Consider the following 24,717-nt stretch of genomic DNA (forward strand, 5'->3'; position numbering starts at 1 on the left):
TTGCTCCATCCGGCACTTAGCACCGCCCATAACAATTGTGATTGGTTTAAAGAAATGCCAATAAACCAGAGCACGTTTTCCCATCCCAGAATGCTGTGTGTGGACTAGCCAGACCCTCCTCGGCAGCGCTGTGGAGGAAGGTCTGGCAATGCGAGACTAGGTAAGAACAAGCCCACTTTACTGTAACTCGCACCTATTAAAGTCAACTATTACGTTTATATGCACTTAATATTTCATTTTTTTGCCCTTATTCCGAAAAAGACAATATTCCGACTGAGCTGTTCACACGGCTAATGAAAATTAATCTTCTCATTCGCATGCAGCCATGCAAAATGGGATTTTTTTTTCAACGTTTTCCACCGGTGGCTGACTTGTTGGATCGATGTTTGCGCATATCCAAAAACCTGTTGATATCTTCCATAATGAATAAGTCTTCTATAATGTTCAAAAATAGCTGTGTTTCTCCTTCTTTTCTTTTGGACATGCATCTGTTCTGCAGCCTTGCCAACTGCTGGTTGGTTTGTGTACAACAAGATTATCAATGCTTGCAGAGCTGACAGTAAGCCGTAACATTCAAGAGTAAACTGTCACAAACTGGAGTTAAAAACTCTGATTGACACACATATTCCGAATGCGCTGTATACATCTCCAAGGACTAATAGCTGCATATCACACCGGTCTTAATCAGAAAATGCTAAATTCAGAAAAAGGCCTCATTCTGAATATCCAAACGGAATGTGCTGTTAACATGACCCGTATCAAAATGAACTATGCGCATGGCTAGATACCACTGGAGGTACATTTTTTTAATTTTTTTATAATCTTGTCGAACGAGCATTTACATCGGGCTTTACATTTCCCTCATTTTAGTTTTTTGGCTTAAGACATTATTCTGAGTTTTTACTTTGAATTAGGGTGTTAAACCAGTCTTTTTTACCTTAGATCAAATCTGTACATTAAATCAAGAGTAAAGCAATTAACTTCGGTTCAATGAATTCTTCCTGGATGATGAAAAAATGTAGGTATTACATACCGTCTCTGGCGGTCAGGGAGAAAGAAATAGAACAGGTGCCTTTATTAAACCTCTTCAAACTCTTACATTTTACTTCAGTATGGAATACCTGCTACATTGTACGATGCTGTCGAAATATTCACTGCAAGAAGATTGCCTGAAAAACACGCTGAAGAAGGGCGTCTTGCCCGAAAAAGTGTGGCAATAAAAAGTATTAATTGGAGTGCTGTCCAAATTACCTTTATATATCATTTCCGACATTAAGGATCCAGCACCCAGTCTTCAAAGTATTCATGTGAGTTGAGCCTGTTAGGTCTTATTGTAATATTTAAGGCCAAATCATGTTGTTCATGGCTGCAACATTTTATCAAATGGATATATAACAGTCAAGTAAGTCTTGTGCATTATTTTATACACCTTTTCTAAAACCTCGGGATCTTCTGATTGTAAAGATTATATGATGCCAGATGTGGCAGGATTAATTATAGGATAGACTCAGGTTTTTGTCTTAATGCCCTTTCATTTCCAGTTTGTGTCCCTAAAAACTCAAACTTAACTAAGACTCCAAATCTCCTCTGCGTCATATCAGCGGCGTGAGCACTGGCTGAGCAGCGACATGTTTATGCCCGTTACATGTTTGTTTATAGTGGAGAATAAAACGTTATAAATCACCTCTATCTCTGCCAACAGAAATGAACAGAATGTTTTTTCAGAACGCAGTATTAATGCCTTTACGTCATTCTTGTACAGGCGTGTTACTGTTTTCTCTCGAATATCGTTCTGGAGCCCAGTGCGGTTTATACATGTTTACAATGGCTCTCATGAGCTCTGATGTAATTGGACTCTAAAATGCAGGTCCAGCAACACCTCGTTACTCGCTGAGGTAGCCCGGCTGTTGCCTTTGCCCCCTCAACCTCTCGAGGTGCCCATTTCGTGACGTAAACAGGACCCCCAAAAAGCAGCCTGCCACTGACCTGCTCGGCTACCTCCCCTCCCTCTGAACATGGGTGTGCATTACACACAGCAAGTGCAAATTAGGTTACTGAGTAATATCCACAGAGCTGCGGCCTGTGGGTCTCCAGCCAGCGCTCGTGAAGCATGTTTAAGGAAAACAGTTACCGGGCTGTTATTATCAGGGGTAGGATTAGAGCGGGATTTGGCTGGCCATAAATATATCACAGCTTCATTAAACATGGACAGCACAGGAGGGGGAAAGTGAATAGGACGGGGGATTTGAGAAGGGGTTGCGCAAGGGGGTCGGTAAGTGTGGTGTTTAGGGTCGGGGGGGGGCCTGGACAGGGTTTAGCTAATTCTCTTATTCTGGACTTGAAGGGGGGGTTGTTAGGAGCGTTGCGAGGCCTGAAAAGCCTTTCCTTCTGAAAGCACTTCATTAAGGGCCTCCCCCCCGTGCTTGCAGATTTTGCTCCGGTTGCTCCGGGAAGGCATTAAGCAGCTGAGGGTGAAAGCTGAGAGGCCTGAGCCAGTTCAGCCCAAAGTGGAGCCTTGATTTGGTCCGTTTATGCCTCATCATCGGCCCAGCGGGGTCTCAGCTTACATCGCTGGTGGAGGGTCGCAGTCGGCCAAATTAGCTTTGATGCAGTTTAGGGATATTGCACAAACAACCAGTTGCGAGTTTAGAGGGATTACTTTGTCTGAAACAATTCAGCACGATAGTTGCAAAAAAAGCAGAGGCCCAGCAGGCTGTTTTAGAAAATGTGTATTGTGAAAAAAAATACATTTAGTCCATAAACCTTCTTAAGTTTTGCATACATTTGAGCTGCTTTAATCATGTTTATTCTCACATGAAAGCAAAAAACAAAAATCTACATTGGGCTACTTGATTTCTTTTGCCAAGAAGACTAGTTCTTAATGTCTTCACACTCTTCAAATAATAATAACAGTATATGTCTTTGATGATTTATAGGGATAGTTTGGATCTTTTGAAGTGGGGTTGTACGAGTTACTTATCCATAGTCACTGTCAGTGAAATGCTTGAATCGCTTGACAGCCCTTATAAAAACTGACGTATTATCTATCACCTTAAAGGTTCAGTAGGTAATATTTATAGAAAAATACTTTTTGACATATTTGCTAGTGATGGCCGAATGAAGCTTTGTGAACCATTTTCTTTATTTTCTGAGCCCACTAGATGGCGCTCTCTGTTCAATAAATGATTGAAAGCACACTGAATTGCCATCCCTTGAGACTTTTTCTTTAAACCAAGAGCGCCATCTAGTGGGCTCAGAAAATAAAGAAAATGATTCACAACGCTTAATTTGGCCATCACTAATATTTGCTGAATCTGTCCCTTTATCCTGACAGTAGCACATGTGACAGATAATCTGTGAAAAATAACTTGTTCCTCTGCCTCCCCCTAGTGCACCTAATGGCATTTCCAAGATTCCATCTGTGCCCGAAGATTACTAACCAATCAGAGCCGAGGAGTCTCTAACACAGTGTCAATGATTGCTCTAGCCTAGAAATCTAGACGCGCCCTAGCGGCAGCAAATGTAATTTGCAGCCAGGGTCGTCTAGCAACTCTCCATTGGCTTGCGAGCTGGAAAAACCAAACTCTAGTCAGGCCAATCACATTGTGTATAGAGTCGGTGGGCGGGCTTAACATAATGACGGCAGAGATGTGATGGTTCCGCGTGAATTCCCTGGTACTTGAAAACAAAGAAGATGGCTGCTGCTGCTGGCGGACAGCGGTCTTTGGAATCGGCTTTGGCCGCGACTCTGGAAGACTTGGAGGAACAAAGAACGGCACTGAAGTCATTCTTAAAAAAGGAAGATGTGTTCGGAGTTTTGCAGACGGGATACGGCAAAAGTTTAATCTATCAACTATCTCTGCTACCTTCTTCGTTGCTCTGGTTGGTTGTAGCGTTATCCTATTGTGTGCAGAGGGAATTTGAAAGACATCCGTTTATCCCGCCCCTCGGATTGAGCCCTGCCAATGGTGAGTTCCCAGACCCAACATCTTGATGTGGGTCTGGCTTGTCATACTTGTTACGATTTCTCATACGATTTTCAACTGCGATCAAACTGTCAAACTAGGCAGCGCTGGTTTAAAGGTACCGTTTAGCTATTAAAATGAGAAAGTTAACTCCAGACGGTGGGCGGTGTTTGGCTTTGGCTCGACTTAGTCACAAACTGTCTGATACACACTGCTCCGACATTTCCGAGCCCCTAAAACAGAGACCTTTGGAAATGACGATGTAGACACCCACGTTCGCTCATTGATTGGGTCTTATCAGTGACGAAGTGTCCTTCCTAGGGTTGGGTATCGTTTGGATTTTTACGATTCCAATGCCCAACCGGTACTTTTAAAACGATTCCGATTCCAAAACTGATTCTTGAAAACTGAAAAATGACATCAAAGAAAGGCTCTTTTATAGAGTTATTTTTTTGTGGTGAGCCCAGAGGGAAAATACGGCATTTTAAAAGTAGCCTACATTTACGGTAGCTAGCTAACGGTAGACTACAGAGAAAGTGTGATATTTTTGTCCGTTTTCGGAGCAACAGAGGGAAAATATTAAGTGGAACCGAAATGAGGAACTGAAATTTGCATTCTAATCCGGTCCGGTTCCTACTGGTTGCGTAGGAACCGGTTCCATAGTTCCTTCCCTGATTCGTCACGCCCCTATCACATGACCCTTTTCCTGTCGAAAACAAACGATATCAGCCTTGACTACCAGTGGTTAATTTAACATGTATAACGAATTACAGACGTTTCTGACCTTGTTTGTGATGCTAGCAGCTAAATTCTGCATTTTGTAATGCTACTACTGCCTTCATGGGCCGGCAGGCAAGCTATTATGCGAGCAAATTGCGACAATTCCGTGTCAAGCGGAGTAACCGGCACGCACAGTCCCAGTTTACATGAAAGGTCTGTGATGTGCGTTTACATGCATGTATGGACAGAGATTAGTTCTGAGTTCATAGGGAGATCCTTTTTGTTTTGAAACGCCGCAAAAGTGCCCTAGTAGCTATAAAAATGACAAAACATGATGCCGTGCCATATAGTGTGCCATACATGCTAGAAAAAGTTCTGCGTGCATGCAGCTGATGCCCTTTTTCTTTTCTTTCGCCCCCTCACCTTCACTTCAGACCAGCGGTGGAGCATTTGCCAGTGCAGTCAGAGAGACTGAGGGGGAAATGACAAAAAGTTGAAAGTTATTTTAAAACCCTAAAGGATTCAGGGCTTTTGAGAAAACATTCTGTGCTGGAGCCTTAGAAGCCAGTCCCTCGCTCCGGCCCTGCACCTCAGACAGCCCGAGTCCGCAACTGCTGTCACATTACACACAGTCATTTGATCCAAATATATTCATTAGCGCAGCTTTAATGTATGACATTTACAAATTTCCATATACACTTTGCTGGTACACTGAATCAATTCAGAAATATATGCAGCAAAGGAACACCAAAGGAAATATATTACCACCCTGGATTCTGTTGCCTGCATGCCATCTGTCAAAAGGCCTCATGCAAATACACCACTGCAAGTCAACTCAATACTAAAGCTGTATGAGGCCAATACAGAGGTATTTACAGTAGGGGGAAAAGCCACCCTAATAACACTGTAATATTATACTTAGGCTCCTTATTTTTCTTTCAAAAAGTGCATGTGTCATATTGGGCTCCCTCCTACAAATAGGAATTGAGAGTATTGCACCGTGGCTTTTCTGTCTGGCTCGGGAACAGACGGTCCAAATGGAACCCAGGTCTCATCTCTCTGCTCCAAAATGGCACGGTTGTTAAGAAGGAAAATACATGAGACGAGAGGCTTGGATATCAGATTATCATTAAGTAGCACCAGATCCCGTGGTATTTTGTCGAAGATTTTGGTATTAAATCTCTGCTTCAAAGTGACTAATTACGCTAAGTCCTGATTTCATGGTCACAGCTGTGCCGTATTACCAATCACAACAGCTCGACGTAGACTGCCGCGGTTTTTCTGCACGAGGAGATGCTGTGGCTTATCTATGGCGGTATCGATGTCACCGAGACGCTCAGCAGAACCATCTGGACTGATACCTCCGTCTCATCTTCATCAGCCTCAGCAGTCACCACAGGCATGACCCAAATTCCTGGGGGCTTTACCTTCAGTTTTTATATTTGTGGTAGAAATTTTGGTGAGTCTCCATCCCTTTCTTTTCACGGTCCATTTCATGACTCACACACACTTTAAGCGACATGTCACGCTTGATCAACAAGCCACTGTTACATCCTATGGAGCTCAGTGACCATGGGAGCTCAGCCAATGTGTGAATGGCCAAGAAAAGATGTCCACAGCTTAACGTTTTGCAGTCATCGGCTGTTAACAGCCAATCAGATTTCTGAGGTCCCCCGTGTGATTCAGTTTTATGAACAATAGTTAAGCCTGTTGAGTATAAAATAGTGTCTTTTTAGAGCCGTGCTGTCCCCCAGATACTGCAGTGTTCATTACATCCCACAGTAGGAAATTGTCCTAGGGCAAATGTGGTGTAAGACCACAGATTATGGGATCCTTGGGAGAGCATGAATGTCCTGAGCAAATTTTATGACACTTATTAGAGTTAGAATGTGAGATATCAACCCGATCAGCAGACAGAACGGTGTTCAAATTTGAACATCCATCACCAATGTTTTTAAATTCTTACTATCTCTGCACATGGCAACTTTACATTAAGATTCAGGGAAGATTCTAGTCATGGGAGTCAAACAATGATTGGTTCATTGATGGTCAGGGTTACGGAGAACCAACATGGCGGCATATAAGCAAGTAGATGGATGCGTTAAAAGGTGCTCACACTAAAAACAGCCGGAATCCTGTATTTAACTATCCAAACACTAAGTTACACAGACACTTACAGAGTCAAAGTCAACACAGAGGACAACATTAATGGCCAACCGAAGGACAGCGACAGCAAAAAAATCCAGACAAACAGGCAGAATTGCCAGAAGTAGCGAAAATGCTGCAGCTGAGAGCAGGAGCAGATGCTAATGATAACAGCAGTGTTGTAGTCCTCCGTGTTGTAGTACTCAACCACTTTTTGAAGGTCTCGGAATCAACCACATTTTTACTCGGTCTTGTCTATGTGTTACAGTTAACCCCCGTTCCAATGTAATAACATTTTATTTATTATTACCTACATTTTTTATCTGCACTTAGTAAGGAAGTATAAAGAAAGGTAAGCTAAGTGTAAGTGATGCTAGCGAAGCTAGCTAGCTAAAGTTATCAATCTGCCCCTGTACCAAAACTCTCCAGAAATCTCTTCACCCCTCACCCAAAGGGATTTAGCGAATATTAGCTCTAATTATTAGCTAGTTGTGTAAGGTCCAGTTGTTTGGTCAGGTCTTGGTCTCGTCTCGGTCTCGATACACTCTAGTCATGGTCTTGTCTCGGTTTAGGTGGTCTTGACTACAACACTGGCTAACAGCACTCTGTGTGATATGTGACAATACAATAAAGATGTGATACAAAAAAAAAAATCACGGTTGTGGTTTAAAAAGCAAACATTAACCGTTGGGTTGACCTTATGCATAGCAGATCCACTACGAACATAACTTCTAAGGACACTCGGCTGAGGTATCTTAAGTGCAAAGTTCAAATTTCAGCCTCAGGCTGGGGCTGGAGGGAAGCTAATGTGTCCTTAAAGGAAATTGTTCATCCTCTAGACAACATGAATCTGCTCAGTGAATGTCAATCTGCTCATTACATGTGGATTCTTTGGATTATTTTTTATGAAAGCAGAGATTGTGGCTCCATGGGGCTGCTAGACAAGAAGGCTAGTGGGTTAGTGAAGGAGTGATGACAGTCCACTGCATGTCCTCTGTTGTAGTCGTCCTTGGTGTAATGCAACGACACTGGTTGACCAAAAAAAAAGCCAACTACCAATATTAAATGAAGTTAACTGTTCACACAATACAGTAATGTGAGCTATATAAATTAGCTGGATACATGGTTAAACCTCATTTGCTCTCACCAGTGTATCGTCCCAAAACGTCCTAGTTAGATAGTAAATCCCATAAACGTGCTTTGTAAATCTTTACAATCATTCACTGAAATGTAATGTAACGCTAACCGACACAGCTAGGACCACCTACATTTTTTATCGGCCCTTAGTAAGGAAGTATAAAGAAAGGTAAGCTAAGTGTAAGTGATGCTAGCTAAAAGTTATCGATCTGCTCCTGTACCAAAACTCTCCAGAAATTTCTGTTAGCGCTTACTTCCTCCAAGTCTTACATTGTGTTAAAGGTGCACTAACAGTGTGTGTGTACACACACACACACACACACACACACACACACACACACACACACCCCCACCCTCCAAACGTCTGTGCCTATCCCTCTCTCCTGTGAGTGCTTCATGATTTGCAGTGTAAACATGATACTCAGACAGAGGAGGTTGACTTGATCAGTGTCTAATTTAAACCGACACGCCAATTGCTGTGGTCCAACGCTCAAAGCACACAACAATCATTCGACTTAGTTTCTCTTCTAATAATGCATGTCTGCTGCTAGCGTGCTATGCCTTCAGAGTACCGGGCACAATCAAGCTAATATTTTCGTCTCGAGTTACTAAAGACTAATAATCATAGGCTAACATAGTGGAAATATTAAACGCAGCTCCACTCAGCTGGGCTCCCCTACAGAGGCAGGATGCCATTTTGACATAAGCTAGTTAATATATCAAAGTGCATTAAGTGCCTTTTAGTGTTTGGGAGACTAGAAACAGTCAGTCATGGAGCAACAAAAAGAAATCTGACTAAATACAACTGCTAGCTCAACTCAAGCCAGTTCTAGCATCATGATGAATACCAACAGCTCAATAAACTGCTCTTAAACTTGATTTTTCTAGGGGATAAATAAAAGAATGGAGCAGATCCCAATATTGGGATTCAAACTGAATTAATTTCAAAAGCAGCTTCATTTAACCTATTTTGCTCTTTGGGAAGCATAGGTCAAAATCTTTGCAAAATCCTAAGAGTGTGACTAAAAACTCACTGACATTATGAAAAGTCCTAAAATGAATCCAACATATTATTAGCAAATATAAATCCCCACTGATAATAGGCTTACTGACCTATAGGTAAGGTAGATACAGTTCATCCTAAGGATTCACTGTACCACATGTATGTTTAACATTTAAACATGATTTATAAAACCATGCCAACAATTACTAGGCAATTTGAATAGCTTATTATTCTATGCAAAAAAAGGTATTTACAAAGGCTTTAGGCTGCCCTACACGTTATTGTAGGCCCAATTTAAAATGCAACTTAATTTCATACAATACATGTAATAGGGGGTCCCTGCTCCATCTCTCTTTCAGTTAAGGGGTCCTTGGCTTAAAAAACGTTGAAGACCACTGTTCTAGCGTATAGTAGGCAATAGTGGAACAAAAATTGAAACTGGATGTTAGGGTTCCCCCACCTGCCAGATCCCGCTTTAACCCCTGGCCTGTAAATAATTAAAATGTATAATATAGATAAGGTGGTTATGTGTGGGAATGAAAGTGTGGCCTTGACTTAAGCCTCCAACGTTTCCAGTCCTGCTGATCTCTACTGCTGATGAGAAGTTTGACAACAGGGTCTCATTCCAAACCAGAGCACTCAGAACTAGACTTCTCCAGACCCAAACTTTAAAAAGCAATTTATTATTAAAGGATTGGTGCTTTGATCCCCTTAACAAAAAAGCAAGCAAGTAAAAAAAAAAAAAGAAGAAGCTTACATTAGTTTGATGTTATTGCTGAATTTCTGGTTAATGGAGGTTTGGCATCAGAGAGTCTCAGGTCTGAGTCCATAAAATGTCTTCTCAGATGAATACACTTTTTGTTAAGGGAGGAGATCAAATCATATTTTTCCTTGCGTTTGAACCAAGTGCATAATTAATTGAAACGTTCTGAGAGCGAAATGCAGTGACAGCTTGCGGTCTACGCCAAAGCTGATATGTTTTGGACATATTATTATCTGTATAATAAGTTTTCTTTCCAGGAGAGTTGACATGACTCAAGTGATAAAACACACACACACACACACACACACACACACACACACACACACACACACAGATGGCGTGAGTGTCCCTTTCCATCAGCCAACCTAATATCATACTTTTAGAGTGATTCACCCCCTCTAGTTCAGCTGGGCCCATATCATATTTAAAGTCGCTATGATTGAGTCCCCCCCTGTTGATGGCATATTTCTCATTTAGGTTAAATCAAAGAGACGTGGTGTCAGACCTAACCACCGCTCATTACCATCATCGCAGGAGTACAGGGAGCAATTTACCTGTGGAGACGCGGTAATGCCGAATGGAAATAGGCCGAGCAGGAACTGAAATGATTTCTTTTTAATTATGGAGCACCTCTCCCACCGTTCGTTCCCATGCTGCTAACCGAGCCTCTGACGCCCAAACCTCATTTCAATATTTGCGTCTCATCAGACAGAGGGGACGGGGGTAGAGCATTTCAAAGGGTGCAGGAGGATATGTTTGAGCAGAGGCTGGCGAACGTCTTCCGCACAGCCACCTCGGCACAAAGAAAACAGCAGCGGGTGCAGCGTCGCACAAAGTTGACATTGTGTTGATGATCTGCCTAAGCGGGCGCCGTCGGCTCATTTTCCTATTCGCTAACACTCTCTAAGGCTTCAATCAACAGTTTGATTCTCATTTACTTTTTTGGTGTGCACTGGTTTTTCGTCCTGTGAGGAGGAAGCTGCTGTGAGATCAGTTGTTACTGAAGCTGGAAACAAAAACTGTCTTCAGGCTCAGAAACGTATTGTAAAACTAGCTCGGTGTACCTTACTTTCCTCGTCTAGTCCCCTGACCAATCTTGATGAATTAAAGCAGCATTAGGAAACAATGGGAGCCCATAATGACAGTGAGAGGTGGCAGTTTGTATAAAGGGCAGTTTGGGAATAAAAGTCGGCCCGGGACCTTTGACTCAAAAAAGAACTCTCTGGGTTGTTTGCATTTCTTTAAACCAATCACAATTGTCTTGGGCGGCGACAGGGTCTCTGCAAAATAGCCTCTGGAAGGAACTTGTTTTGGTGGAACACGTGTACATTCAAAAGTTGTTTTAGTCGTGCAACAGAAAACTTAGATTGGACAGATAGTCTAGCTAGCTGTCTGGATTTACCCTGCAGAGATCTGAGAAGTTAACCATACAATAGTCAGTAGACAAAATGCCAACACAAAGAAAGCAGAAGGTAACGGACAGCCGGCCGAAACGAAAGGCAGCCGGCAGAATTTCCGGCGGCACCGGAGCAATCCCGCAAATGAAATGCATCGATATAGACTAGGATGCCTATCATTGCTTTTTAAGGGAGCCTATTGTATCATCTGGCCAGAGACTACAGATGAGAACTAGCCTTTTGGCCAATTCTGTCATATTTACAGAAATGTGTATTAATATGCACTGTCCCTGTCAAATAAAATTTGATAAATTAGAAATGAGTTGATCGTGAGCCGGTTTAGTCCAGACTGAAACCTGTCTTGCTAAAGCTGCTGGGTGGTGTAGTCAGACAGAGCTAATATAGTGGGTGCTGCTGACGAGCCTCAGAGCCAGCCGACTGGAGGAAACTGGGCAGACGATGGAAGGCTGGGCTCATACACAGCTGAAGGAGTGAAAACAGGTCTCTGTACTCCAACTACCTCAGGTCAGGAGGACATGGATTTGCAGAGAATATACATTTGTCCAGGTTTTATGTTAAAGGATAATTCTGGTTAAGTATAGTCTCGCATTGCCAGACCTTCCTCCACAGCGCTGCCGAGGAGGGTCTGGCTAGTCCACACAGCATTCTGGGATGGGAGAAAAAACATGCTCTGGTTTATTAGGATTTCTTTAAACCAATCACCAAGCGCCGGATGGAGCAACGGTGCCTCTGCAAAATAGCCTCGGGAAGGAACTTGTTTTGGTGGAACATGTGTACGTTCAAAAGTTGTTTTAGTCGTGTAACAGAAAACTCAGATTGGACAGATAGTCTAGCTAGCTGTCTGGACTTACCCTGCAGAGATCTGAGGAGCAGTTAACCATAGTCCTCAGAAATCCACCGCAGTTTAGAACGCCAACGCAAAATGAAGAGGAGGTGATGGACATCAGTCCAGAATGAGGGACAACCGGGGACAGTCAGCAGATTAAGTCAAAGTGGTAGTCATAGTTCACTGTCACGGCGGGTGATATTGTTAAAAGCCTCAGCACTAGTTAAGTGGACCTTGAGCTCAGTAATTTGTTTGGGATTCTGCCTTTTAAAGGAATAGTTCCCTATTCTGGCAAATAAGCTTGTTTCTCTTTTCAAGAGTTGGATTAGAAGATCAATGTCAAGTCTGTGGGGTCAGTTCATAGCTTGAAAGAAAATGTGGTTAGCGTATCCAACATGCTTTGGAGGTAGGTGTATTTTTGAACTTTGGACAGAGCCAGGCTAGCCGTTTCTCCTTGATTCCAGTCTTTATGCTAAGCTAGGCTAACCATGTTCTGACTCCCAGATGTGTACTCAACACAGACTTTAGATCCATATCAATATTCTCGTCTCGCACTTGTACGAGGACCAAAACAAGTTCCGCCCAAGACGATTGTGATTGGGTAAAAGGAATGCAACCAACCCAGAGCTTTTTTCCCCTCCTATCCCAGAATGTATGTGTGGTGTAGCCAGACCTTACTCCACAGCGCTGTGGAGATAGAGCTGGCAATGCGAGACTATAATCTGGGGAACATCAGTTGCCACTAGGGCTGGGTACCGAATTCAATACTTTTTAGGCACCAACCGAATTGCCTCTAAAGTATTGAGTCTTGAAAAAATGCCTCGTCATTCAATACCCAATTTCAACAGCTATAGCTGCCTACACTAGACTGGGTAAACCCAGCCCGATCTGCCCGGCGATTTGATTTCTCCCTGCAGCTCAGACTGGAAACCTGTACGTTTATCTATCCTGCTTCAGTTACAAATCTGCGGGGACCAATCACAAACTGGCTTATCCACCTGGCGCGCTATTGCCGGGTTTAACACGATGACGATAGAGAAGCGACGGCAAGCAGCTTTTTGTTTACATTCAACATGACGGCCACCGAAGCGCAGCCACCCGTTGATGCTGCTGTCGCTGCTGTTTTAAAAGATTTCAAAGGCAAGTTTTCTCTGAAAACGGAACAGAAACTTGTCCTGGAACAATTCCTACAAAAGAAGGATGTGTTTGCCTTACTACCCAGTCCCTCCAGGATTTCGCGGCCTTTTTTTGAGATTGTTTGCGGCCCAAAATGCCTGATTTCGTGGGAGCTTTCGTAAAAAAATGCGATAAAAGTTGCGATGTCTTTTGTATGTTTGTTGCAACGAAGTTGCGGGAGACCGTAAAAGTTGCGATTTTTTTTTTTGTATAGTTCTTTAAAAATAAAAAGGAAACTTGTTTTGGGGAGAATAAAACTACCCTGGGCTGAGATTTCCTAGTAACCTTTCCAAAAAGGCTCAGGATGCTGCTAATGTTGGTATAATATAAAAATGGTGGATTTAAGATAAAAAATAATTTATTGAATGAATAACATTTGTTTGTCAGTGCCTTGTTGATCTTTACATTGTTAGTTAATTTCCTATCCTGGCCTGGGACACACATTCATACGGTTTGATAAAGTACCGACTTTAACTTATCATTGCACTTACAATAACGAGCGTAGCTGTCCTCAATTTAGGTCATCGTGTCATCTCGTCTCCTTTTTTTCCTGCATCCACCATGTGTCTCTGTGTGTGTGTGTGTGTGTGTGTGTGTGTGCAATCGTCAGCCGCAGGGGGAACGGAGCAGCAGCCCCACCCGCTGCAGAGAGCCGACAGCCAGGATTGAAACGGCAGCGACTTTTAAATCGTACAGTCTACATTGATGTTAAAATGTATACAGGTTGGCAGGACGGTCTGAAATGTTCTGCACCGTCTTTCGCTGTACGTTTTGTTGGTAAATGTGAGATGTTCGAGTCACACACGTCTCGTCTTCATATCACAAACAAGGAAATGATCAACCCGTTCTCACTCCCGCTTGGTCATTGGCTTTGAGTGCACGTGGGACTGCTGTGATTGGTTGAAGCAGGAAACGTCAGGTTATTGGTCAAATTTACGGAAAAGTTGTGGCGATTGGTCAAAATTGCGAGTCGTACCAAATTCGCGCTGATTAGTTGAATTCACGTGAATTGGCGCGATTGCGACATCGCGAAATCCTGGAGGGACTGACTACCGACCGGCTTTGGTAAAAGCCTAATTTACCAGCTAGCCTCGCTGGTGGCCAAAAGAATGGAGCTCAGCTCAAACCCCGTTGTTGTGCAGTACGTGACCGACGGATCGTTGGTCTGATTGGTTGAAGGACTATCCAATTGCGTACAGAGTCATTTGAACTATGCCCGTTGATCACGCCTCTTGTGCAGTAGAAAATACACAGCAGACTCCCCAGACTAATGTTCAATCTTAAAAGATTGGGCCTGGTCTGATGATAGCCAGAATACGCCTACACATGCTAAGCGGCAAAATCGTGAGGTAGGGCGTCAAGAGAGAGGCAAAGCGCAGCGCAGGAACGTTCTGGAATTGGTTGCGTCTTATAAGGTCAGTGGCAACGAGGTCAAAGTTGGAATAATTTGAACTTTGAGCGCAGCGCGTGGCGCCAAGCGCAGCGCCTAGTTGGGCGGCACCGCGCACCCCATGGGAAAACAATGGAACGGCCGGCGCAGAGCGGTTTTACATTGAGTAAATCTCATCAGCGTCAGTGTACCAATAAGCACGCAGCATGGTTCTACCAAGATCTAATGTTTGTGATTGGCTGTCTACCGTTACACGTCGTAGAGATACACAGGAAAAACTCTACATTACGCGCTCATGACGGCTCACGTAATAGGAACTGAAAAATACACAGGATTGTGTATTGTAATTTCTTTTTGTTTTATAAAATTGGTATAAAAATTGTCTAGGAACCGGTACCGATACAATGCAGTGACTTCAATACCAGTGATTTTTATAAAAACAAAAATAAATTACATCGAACATTTTTTAACAATACCCAGCCCTAGTTTTCACATTTCAGCAAATGTCATAGAAATATTGCCAGTTAGTTGCGAAGACATTGTGCACAATTCAATTTATGTACTGTACATATTTGCAAAATGCTAAATTAACCCCACGGGACCATAGGTGAATGACCATACCATCAATTTTATTGTAGATATACTGGGCTACAATTGTAAAATAGAAACAAATCCAAACAAACAAAATTAAAGGTATTTATGATCCATAAGGTGCAGACCGCAAACCACTGCAGCACGGTGTACAGTATGAGTGAGGAGTTCAATTTGTATTCCAATGTCCCTTAAACATTTGCTGCAGGTTGTGATGGCCCATAATTCCCCTTGCTGAAAACAGTTCATCACTCGATCCGTTTAGCTCCACTCTGCTGGTGTTCTGCTGCTCGGTGACCATGCCCCTCCCCGATACAGTCACCATCGGCAACTACGCTGGCTTTATGAGACAAATATCTTTACTCCCCACTTTCATTGTTTATCAAAAAGGCATTTCAGTTCATTGTTAACATTGATCACGCTTGACCGTGGAGCTTAAAGGAAAAATCCACCTTAAACACCACTACAGTCGGAAAACACACTGCCTATCGGGGTTTTATTTTATTGTTCGTGATGTATTTTTTATTTTTCTAATGCCTGGCCAAATGTACCTGGGTGACATGACATCACATCCAGATACGGTTCCTACAGAAAGTCAAAGCGCTCTTAGGACTTCTGAATCTCAGTGGGTGTAATTTGGTTTAGGACAGTGCTTGAATGAAAACTTAAAATAATCAGTCAAATTGATTTACATTAGGAACAAATGATAATACATAAACCTAAATCATCACAGTTGCAGCCCACCGTTTGTGAAAGTTGCTAGCCTTGATCCAGGAAAGTCATACAAAGTTTTACAATTTGTCTAAAACTCGCACATTTCAGTCCCTGGCCATCTAACAAATGTTTAAAATGTGTCACGATTGTGTATGAAAAAGAAAGGTCTCTTAATTACAGTTGAGTCAAACTAGAAGATATATTACAGTGTTATAATATATTTACCGCTAAAAGGTGCTTTAAGCGATGTTGGGTGACGGCACTTTGTTGACGTTCGAAGTATTGTCAAACAAAACGGAGGCTAGCTCGCCCCTCTCTCCTCCCCATCCCACCCTCTCCCCCTCCCTTCCGTGCACTAACCCCTCCCCAACCCCCACCCCTAAATCCTTCTTGTCGGTTATTGGCTGGAACACTGTTTGTTACGTTTGGTGGTGCAGGTTGGCGCAGTTTGTTTTTGTTGCCGTTTGTGGAGCCTGGGCTGTCTACAGAGACCGCGTTATTTTACAGTGTGTTCAGGGGACAGACAGCTCGCGGATAGCGAGGAGATGTTTGCTGTATGTGACAAAAAAATGTTGTAGCCTAAAAAAACGCGCGACATCGCTTAGAGCACCTTTAAAGTAGGCGTCTTCTTTATTTAACAGCTGGCCACCGGTGGCAGCACTGAGCCAAAAACTAATCCTGCACGGCCTTTGATTTCATGTGACTTGTATTGACTTTAAAAAGCCCCTGTCTTGGTCTGGGTAAATCAGGATTTGATTTATTACTTATATTCCATCTGATAAGCAGCTGAGAAGACTGTCATGCGGCCGCAGTAGAAAGTGACCAACTACAATAAAAAAAGTTTGAGGTACTTGGGTATTTCCATTTTAGACTAATATTATGGGAAATACTTCCTACTGCGCTGCATTTACCTGACAGCTGTAGTTACTATTCAGATTAAGATTTTACAGAAAAAATACATAATAAACTTGTTAAATGTTCCCAACCTTTTTGGCTTGTGACACAGTGTCTGATTCGGGCCCCTTGTCATGTTTCAGATGGGTTTTTACCAGTTCCACCAAAGACACATTTCCCTCCAAACTTAAACTCAATGTTTCACAAAACACTACAGATTAGAGAGAAGTCCAAAAACTAAAATAAATGTGTTGGGTTTTTGTTTTTACAAAACGCTCCCTGCAGGACCGCCCTGTTGCACTTACACACTGACAACTCGGAATTGAAACACAGACTCAACAAACATGAACAGCCCTAGTTCACAAGACTTCACAAACTGGTGTATACAGACTAAGTGTGGACACTGCTAGAACACATCATTATGGCCTATGAGTCATCCCAAAAGTACAGTGGCAAGTTTGAGTGGATTTTTCCTTTAAAAAGGCGCCGACACACCAACCCGATTATCGGCCGTCGGACAGTCTGGCGAGGTCGGTGACTCGAGTCTGTTCGGTGTGTTTTGTGCCGTCGACAGTCGGAGGAGCCGTCGGCGTCCATTTTGGCCGATTTGACTTGTTGAGTCGGACTCAATGACCAATCTGATTGGTGGAGTGCTAGCCCTTGACTAGCGAATCAGTGCACGAGAAAACTGGAGAGCCCGAGAGCTGACAACGCCAGTATCTTCTTATTACTAGCCATCGTATTTTCTTCCGTTCAGCGAGTGATGACAACAACGATCCTTCATGACTACTATCAACACTCTCTGATGAAAACAATGACTGACGACAGCGTGCTCTCTGTTTAGTAGAGTCTAGAGAGATGTTCCGTCATTTCTGGTTTTCATTTTTTGGGCGACAATACTGATTAGCGCCGCCTCCTGTTATGGAGACGTATTACGTCTCGCGCAGAATGTACGCTCAAGTCGGTGTCGTTTCGGTGTGTTCTGAGGCACTTTTTTGAGCGACTGGAGCCAGCTGGTCAGTCCGACTGCCTTTTCTGCCGACGGTCTGAGTCGGGTTGGTGTGTCAGGGCCTTAAAATGTTCCTGATAACGGGCCGGAGGGGGGAGGTTTGTCTTGTACTCCAAACTAACACACCACAGGAGGAGAAAAGAGGCTGGGAGAATTGCTTATCGCATGTCCATATCAAAGTAGTCAGAAGAGAATTAAACCAAGTGTGTCAGTTCGTCACTCAAGTCATGATTGGACGTGCTGGTTTGACTTACAAGTAATTTCCAAAACAGCCGTTTAACGTCGGCATCTGACCTGACGCCCAGACATTTTAGCCAAACCCCAAATTGCAGAGACTCTGTTTACAGTGTATTTGTCAGATGATAACTAACCTGCAGGCACATTTTGTCTCCCCTCCTGTAGCCCCTTTAGTCTCTCTTCAAATAGGTTTGTGTAATACCAGCAAATTGAAACAGCAGCAAAGCCTCAACCACGAGTTAGTCCTCTTTTAACATTACGGCATCATATATACACTTTTTATTTTTTTTATATTTTTTATTCCCCCCTCCATCTTTCACTCCCTTTCACACGCTGACATGAGGTAAAGTATGGCGCCCAAGTGCAATGCTCAATTGTGCTACATGTACAAAAAAAAAAAGAAAAAGAAACAAACTGCCTTTACGAGAAAACGTAGTCCTTAACTTCAGCACACACACACACACACACACACACACACACCTCCCTCCATTAAAAAAAAAAAACTAAAAAAAAAACATACGAGGCTGCTGATATTGATGGCTGACAAGATTAATTGTGATCCTTATTTTCATCGATTGATAAAAATAGAGTGGGCATGGCACCGTATGAGTGATTTCACATTCTTTGTTTAGTAATCCCCCCCGGAGATTTACATATAATTAGTGAGTGTGTGTGGGTGTGTGCGCTACAGACGTGAGGTGTTGGAAGGTGTGTGACTCGAGGGCCTCGAGTCTGACATTATCTCTCCAACGGGAAACCCAAATGCACATCCCAGATTTAAGGGTTTACTGGAAATGTGTAGACTTGAGAAATAATGACAGATTGCACTCTTCTTTTTTTTTTTTTTTTTTTTTAAATCCGATAGAAAGATTGATTTTGAACATCAGAACTGAAGGATGCAGAATACAAAAAGTATGGCACCCAACGAAAGATCTGAGGGAAATGAGAAACATCAGTCCCAATACGGAGTGAATTTACATGCCCCCCCCCCTTCTTATACATGAACCTATTCAACAAATTCAAAACAATTATCATAAACCCGACGGCAAGAGCTGTAACTTCACATATAGTTTCAGAGACACATTGAGGGATCTGGATATCACAAAGGCTGAATCCAAAAGTGAGTCTGCCGTTTCTACAAGTAGTTTTCACTGGTTAGCTCAAGTTTTGTTCTCATTTCATTCTTGACTAGAGTATTTTATTTAAATTTTTTTTTTACCTGACCTAAAGTGTATCTCGGGTTAAACTTTCTCGTTGATAATGGTTTCAGCTAGAATTTCTACAGGTCTCTGGCTTTGCTGTGGAACAGAGGATGGATACCTCTGTCGGATTGTCGGACGCGGACCGGGCTCGGACAGAAAAATGCGGCCCGATCCGCGCTCTACTGTGGAACAAACCGGACCTGAGAGCAGTCACATCGTAGAAAAAAAATGACCGACTTGACTTTTAATTCATCATTGAGAAATTCATAATAGGCCTTTAATGCTTTTTAATGAGCATATTAACACTGGTAACACTGCCGTAATGCTGAAGTCAACTGGCGCTCCGATGTATCAGATAACGGTCATTTAATCCCAAAACCAGATTAATCTTTTGTGCAAAACTGAACTGTTGGCCCCAACTGACCTCTGTTGCCCTCATGTGTTCATCACTTAGGATTCAGTTCGTGGTAACTTCTTTAAACCAAAGTTTAAAGAGGAATATGCACAGTATAAACTGAGATGTTCACGGCCTTAAAACGTGATTTGAAATCAGGTCAACTGTACAAGACGAGGTCCTGGGTAATAACGCAGGTGTCCCATTTAAGACCTCTGTCAATTTACTTCAAGTCGTGCTTTATTGGTGCCACATAGTGAACCAGGAGCCTTCGGACCCCCAGAGGGTCTGGGACGCTATTTGGGCGGGTATGTGCTTGCTTTGCCCGGTTGATAATCCAACCTTGAACAGCACAAGAAACTTTCACTGCAGCTACTTGTTGGGGCTCTGGGCCCTTTTCTGGGAGTTGAGTTGCTGTTGGGTCAGTTCAGTTGAAGTCTTTTTCATTTTTATTTGGATTTACAAACAGAGAAGACCTCCCGTCCTGCGATCTCTGCTCACAAATATTCCAAAGTCAAATTTGGATGGACGAAGGAATTTAAATCCAGTGAACGCTGACACGGATCTCCCGCGGAGAAGGCACTGAGTTAGGTTTGTTTCGATGTAAAAGACGCGAGACACAAATGACTGGGAGGGAACGCCGACTCGGTGAAACGTGCGATGTAGACGTCGGAGTTACAGTATATCGTGTGTAGTGGAGACTACAGTAGACGGCGCCGTCAGAGTCACTGAATTGAATTGCAGTCTTGTCCAGAAATGAACACTGAGTGTCTTTTGAGGTAGAAGCACCTGTGGGTGTGAAATACATTTCAGATAGCTATATTTACACAGTTTAGAAACCACACGGGCGCACGTCTCTTCCGACCCTTGTTTATGAAGATAGTTTTGAAGAAATAAGTCAAGTATATTCCCCCTCTGCCCACATTTTTGGGGTTAATGTCAGAGAAATCCAAAGTTTAAGAGTGCAATCTGATTACCTCTACAAGCATTTACCCGTCTGATCAATCAAATCAAGTCTCTGTTTTTACCCAGAATTTAACAGATTCTCAACTGATGAAATTATTCGCTAGTGAATGAGGGGCGGGGGAAAAAGTTAGGCTTATGTGCAGAGAATACATTTCCTGCCCGCCCCCCCCTCTGCAACCTCGAGTATGGGAGGGGGGGGAGGGGGAAGAGACGACAACGCAGCTCTCCTCTGCAGCTTGATGGCTGACGAACGGGACAACCAAATCAAACAGATTTCCAAAAATAATAATAAAAAATAAAATAAAAAAATAAAATAAAAGAGGTATTATAGTTACAGTGCAAAAAAAGATGAGAAATTCAAGCTTAATACAAAAACATAGCACCAAAAAAAAAAGAAAAAAAAAAAAGAAAAACAAATATATAAAGACAAGAAAATGCATGCAATTAACTGAGGTATTCAAGTGAAAAAAGGGCTTGTTGACGAGGAGGGGAGAGGGAGTGGGGGGGAGAAGGACATTTAGCGAGAAGCGAAATTTGTCGGAAACAGAAAACACAAGAACAAAACAAAAAGGCTGGTATCTTTTATCCGTAGGAATTGACTTCAACCTCATAGTGTCACATCTTGTTATAGCTTTGGTAGGTACGGGATGTGAGGAACACTAGTGTGTTGAAATGAATTGGCCTTTTCCCACAAAAGGCTGTGTTCGATAACGATTCGGAGCCTTGACACGAGTATCCAATGTAGAAAAGTCTGCAGCATATTGAACGCGTGATATGTCTCTCTCTCGTCTTGTATCAAAACTGGATGATTTTCTCTGTGGAAAGACGTTTAGTGCGCACGAATGACTTAATTCAATTCCATCCACTCCTGGTATCAAAACACGGTAAACCAAATCGTCAAGGTAATGCCATTTACATCGAATCTCGCTCTCGCACGCTAGATATATCCATAGATTTAGAACATTTATAGAAGCAATCCAGTTGTCATGGTTTATACATAAACTTACAAGAACATGCAACCTCAAGTGCGGTTAAAAACTAGTTTTAAATTACAGTAACTGGGAATGTTGAAATTCCTATCCGTCTCGCAGGATATGAGGGTGAGCCTTAGCATCTAAGGCCAACAATATCATCCATGTATCTTATTATTATTTTTTTTTATATATCTTTATATACTTTGCTACGTATATGATTTTGGTGTCAATGTGACCACACAATTCTCAAGGTAACAGACCCTAATGGAATAAGTGCAAAAATGATTAAGAATACCATTTCAAGACAGATTTCAGACAGAAGTGCCACCAGGTTTTTGCTCCAGTGGTATCTGTTAGCCATGTCTGCCGTGAAGCGTTTTCAAAAACGCTTTCAAACTGACTGGCACTAGTGCACAGGCTGAGGAGTTTCTTTTTTTTTTGTCTTCCTACATACTTTGATTTACACCTTTGATTGAACTATGTACAATCTAATACTACACAATAAGCATAAGCCTCATCTCACTGACATAGAGGTTAACCGAAAAAAAAAACCGGTGAGGAATAGACATTGCGACCTGACCTTTTTTTTTTTTTTTTTTTTTTTTTTTATACTTTGCTAAACGTTAATAAAGCACTCATGTGATTACACAAAGCAGAGAGGGAAAGCAAAGATTGTGTTTGCGCAAAAAAAAAATAAAATAAAATAAAAATAAAAACAGGTAAAAGATCTGATGTGAAATCTGTTGTGAGATCAGTCTGCTTCTCTCGTTGCGTCTCCACACCGTGTTCCCTGGCTGCCTTGTTGTGCCGTCGCAGGCGAGCGCCGCGCTCTGCTGTGAAGCCCGATGTCGCTTTCTCTATTTTTATTTTTTTCATTTTTTTCCCCTCCGTTAGCGTCAGTAGCTTTAGGTGCTAATGCTGAGAGCTCGGAGGAAGGAGCTCAGTTGTTTTGGACCTGAGGTTGATTGGCTTTGAGGCTGCGCAGAGCTCGCCGCGCAGCCGCCGACTTGGCGATCCGGTAGCTGCGGCCGACTCCTTTGAACTTGCCCTTACCGACGACCTCCACCGTCACCCGGACCTTCCCGTCGTACGTTCTCTCTGCAGGGCTGCACACACACCAAAAGGTAACAAGGGTTTCAATAGGACAATTGTGAAAAACAGAAATGAGACAGTTCTCTATAATATATATATATATATAAAAAAAATTTGTTTCTTGTTTTTGTTTTCTGTTATTCATGTATTTCTCTACATGATTTGCATATGCGACCGGAAGATGTCTGGTCAATAGGTTGGTGGTGTCTTGTAATGTAAAATGTAAAATGTAAAATATTTGGCATGACACAGAAATAAAATAAAACTAACTAACTTAAACTAAGTAAGGGCTCCTGCACACGGCCTGTGTGGCGTGAGCGTGTCAGCTGCGTGGCGTGTCCGTTTTTACAGGGTTCATACGCATTTTAGCCAATATTTTTCCATGACGTTATCGGGCAATTTTCCATGACTATGTATTCCTGAAAATGTCAGTCGACATTATATAATAAGAATAAAAATCTGTGTTAAAGTTTACCCTCAGAGGTTTAACAATAAAATGAATGACAATGTATGTGGTTCATAGAGGGATTCGTAATATCGCGCCCCGAATAGAACGTTGAGGTTAGGACGACGTGAAATACATTTATTAATCACATATTATTATGCTGTGTTAAAAAAAAAAATTCAATGACTTTTTCAAACTTTCTGGGTCTTTTTGTGTTTCCAAAACCTTTCCAGGCCTGGAATTTGCATTTTTTAAATTCCATAACTTTTCCAGGTTTTTTCAAAACGTATGAACCCGGTTTTTATTTCGGCTCCCATGGTAACAGGTTAGAGCTTACACACTGCCTGCGTGAGACGCACGTCTCAGGCGCGGCTTGAGCCGTGCCGAAAACGCGCGCATGCTAGAAATAGGACAGACGCCTATTTTTCAGGCGACACGCAAGCGTGCTGGAAGCGTTTCCAGGCAAAAATAGAATAGGAAAAGATGTTTATATGTCATTTTGACACAAACACATATTCATAAATGACATGTTGATGTTTGAAAGTCTCGAGGTTTTGACATAAATGCAGATATAAATGTAATTTAAAAAAATAATAAATGATCGATTTTCAAATATTGCACTGGTCAATACAGAACGAAATATTCTGTAGCCTATTTTGCCGTCAATACTGCCGACGTTGTCTTTGCTGTAATCCAATCAGTATATAATAAATAAAGTTGAAGAACAAGCTATTATTTCATTTTATCAATGGGAAACACACGTGTACAGACAAGGCTAGCAGCAGCAGCGCCGCGTCAGACACGTTTCTGGTGTGCAAAGACATAGAAAAATCCACGCAGCTGACACGCAACAGAAACGCCACGCTCACGCCACGCAGATAGTGTGTAGGAGCCCTAAAGTGTAGATCCCAAACATTCCCTGGTGGTGGCCTTCATTTGAAACGGGCTGATATTAGAGACAGACCTTTATTTCTCATTTCTCCTGGTCTCCAATTACTTCAGACTCTACACTGACTACATTCAGTGTAAAGTGCATTTCCACAGCACTAATTCCATCAGTGGGTGTACTCTGTTCTGTTTTATTCTGAGATGTGTAGTACATGTACATGTGTAGAGTCAGAGCCAGGTCCAGTCTGTGTTATCAGACACACTTCATTTCTTTGGTAACAAACTCTTTTTTTGAGAATTGACAGTATTTGGATTTCGTTGAATGTGACTGGCTGATTTTACGACCAATAATGGCACATCCTGTTATTTTTACTAAGTTTATAAAAATTCATTTTTATGTTAGTAGTAGTAGTAGTAATAGTAATAGTTTTATGTCAGATGTGTACCTTGCTTTGCGTTTTTTTTCCATTCTGTCTAATTTAAATGTGAATACTGTTTATAAACACACATACATTTTGATTATTGGTTATTATTGCTACAATGATAATCCTGATTATTTTTTATTAATATTAAGACGTGATTATTCATGACGATTATTTTTACATATTTGAGAACAAAATAGGTTGTGTTGTGTTTGAACTTTAGAAAACAGTCTATACATTCAAACTGTGCTTAATAAATGAAATTCAGCATGTTTTACTTCAACTCTAATTTGTTTTAATCAACACATGGCTTCACATGTGCATCTTTTCTGGATAAATACATTAA

At 42.1% G+C, this 24,717-nt stretch overlaps 1 protein-coding gene and 1 long non-coding RNA gene across 2 annotated transcripts in view; one reads left to right on the forward strand and one right to left on the reverse strand.

Annotated features, from left to right (window-relative positions):
- The first annotated feature begins 956 nt into the window (after positions 1–956).
- Positions 957–16,688, forward strand: LOC116065824. Its single transcript, XR_004108826.2, has 3 exons — positions 957–967; positions 12,151–12,155; positions 16,470–16,688. It is a non-coding gene; the product is annotated as an uncharacterized LOC116065824 (long non-coding RNA).
- Positions 16,689–18,615: 1,927 nt separating this feature from the next.
- The window catches only part of dicer1 (dicer 1, ribonuclease type III), a 50,389-nt gene continuing 44,287 nt past the window's right edge, over positions 18,616–24,717 (reverse strand). The window contains exon 30 of the mRNA XM_031321440.2: positions 18,616–22,630. Coding sequence (XP_031177300.1) covers positions 22,465–22,630 — 166 coding nt within the window. The 3' untranslated portion in view covers positions 18,616–22,464. The remainder of the gene's footprint in view (positions 22,631–24,717) is intronic.

Source organism: Sander lucioperca, chromosome 18 (genome assembly GCF_008315115.2).
Source record: "Sander lucioperca isolate FBNREF2018 chromosome 18, SLUC_FBN_1.2, whole genome shotgun sequence".
NCBI classification, from domain to species: Eukaryota; Metazoa; Chordata; class Actinopteri; order Perciformes; family Percidae; genus Sander; species Sander lucioperca.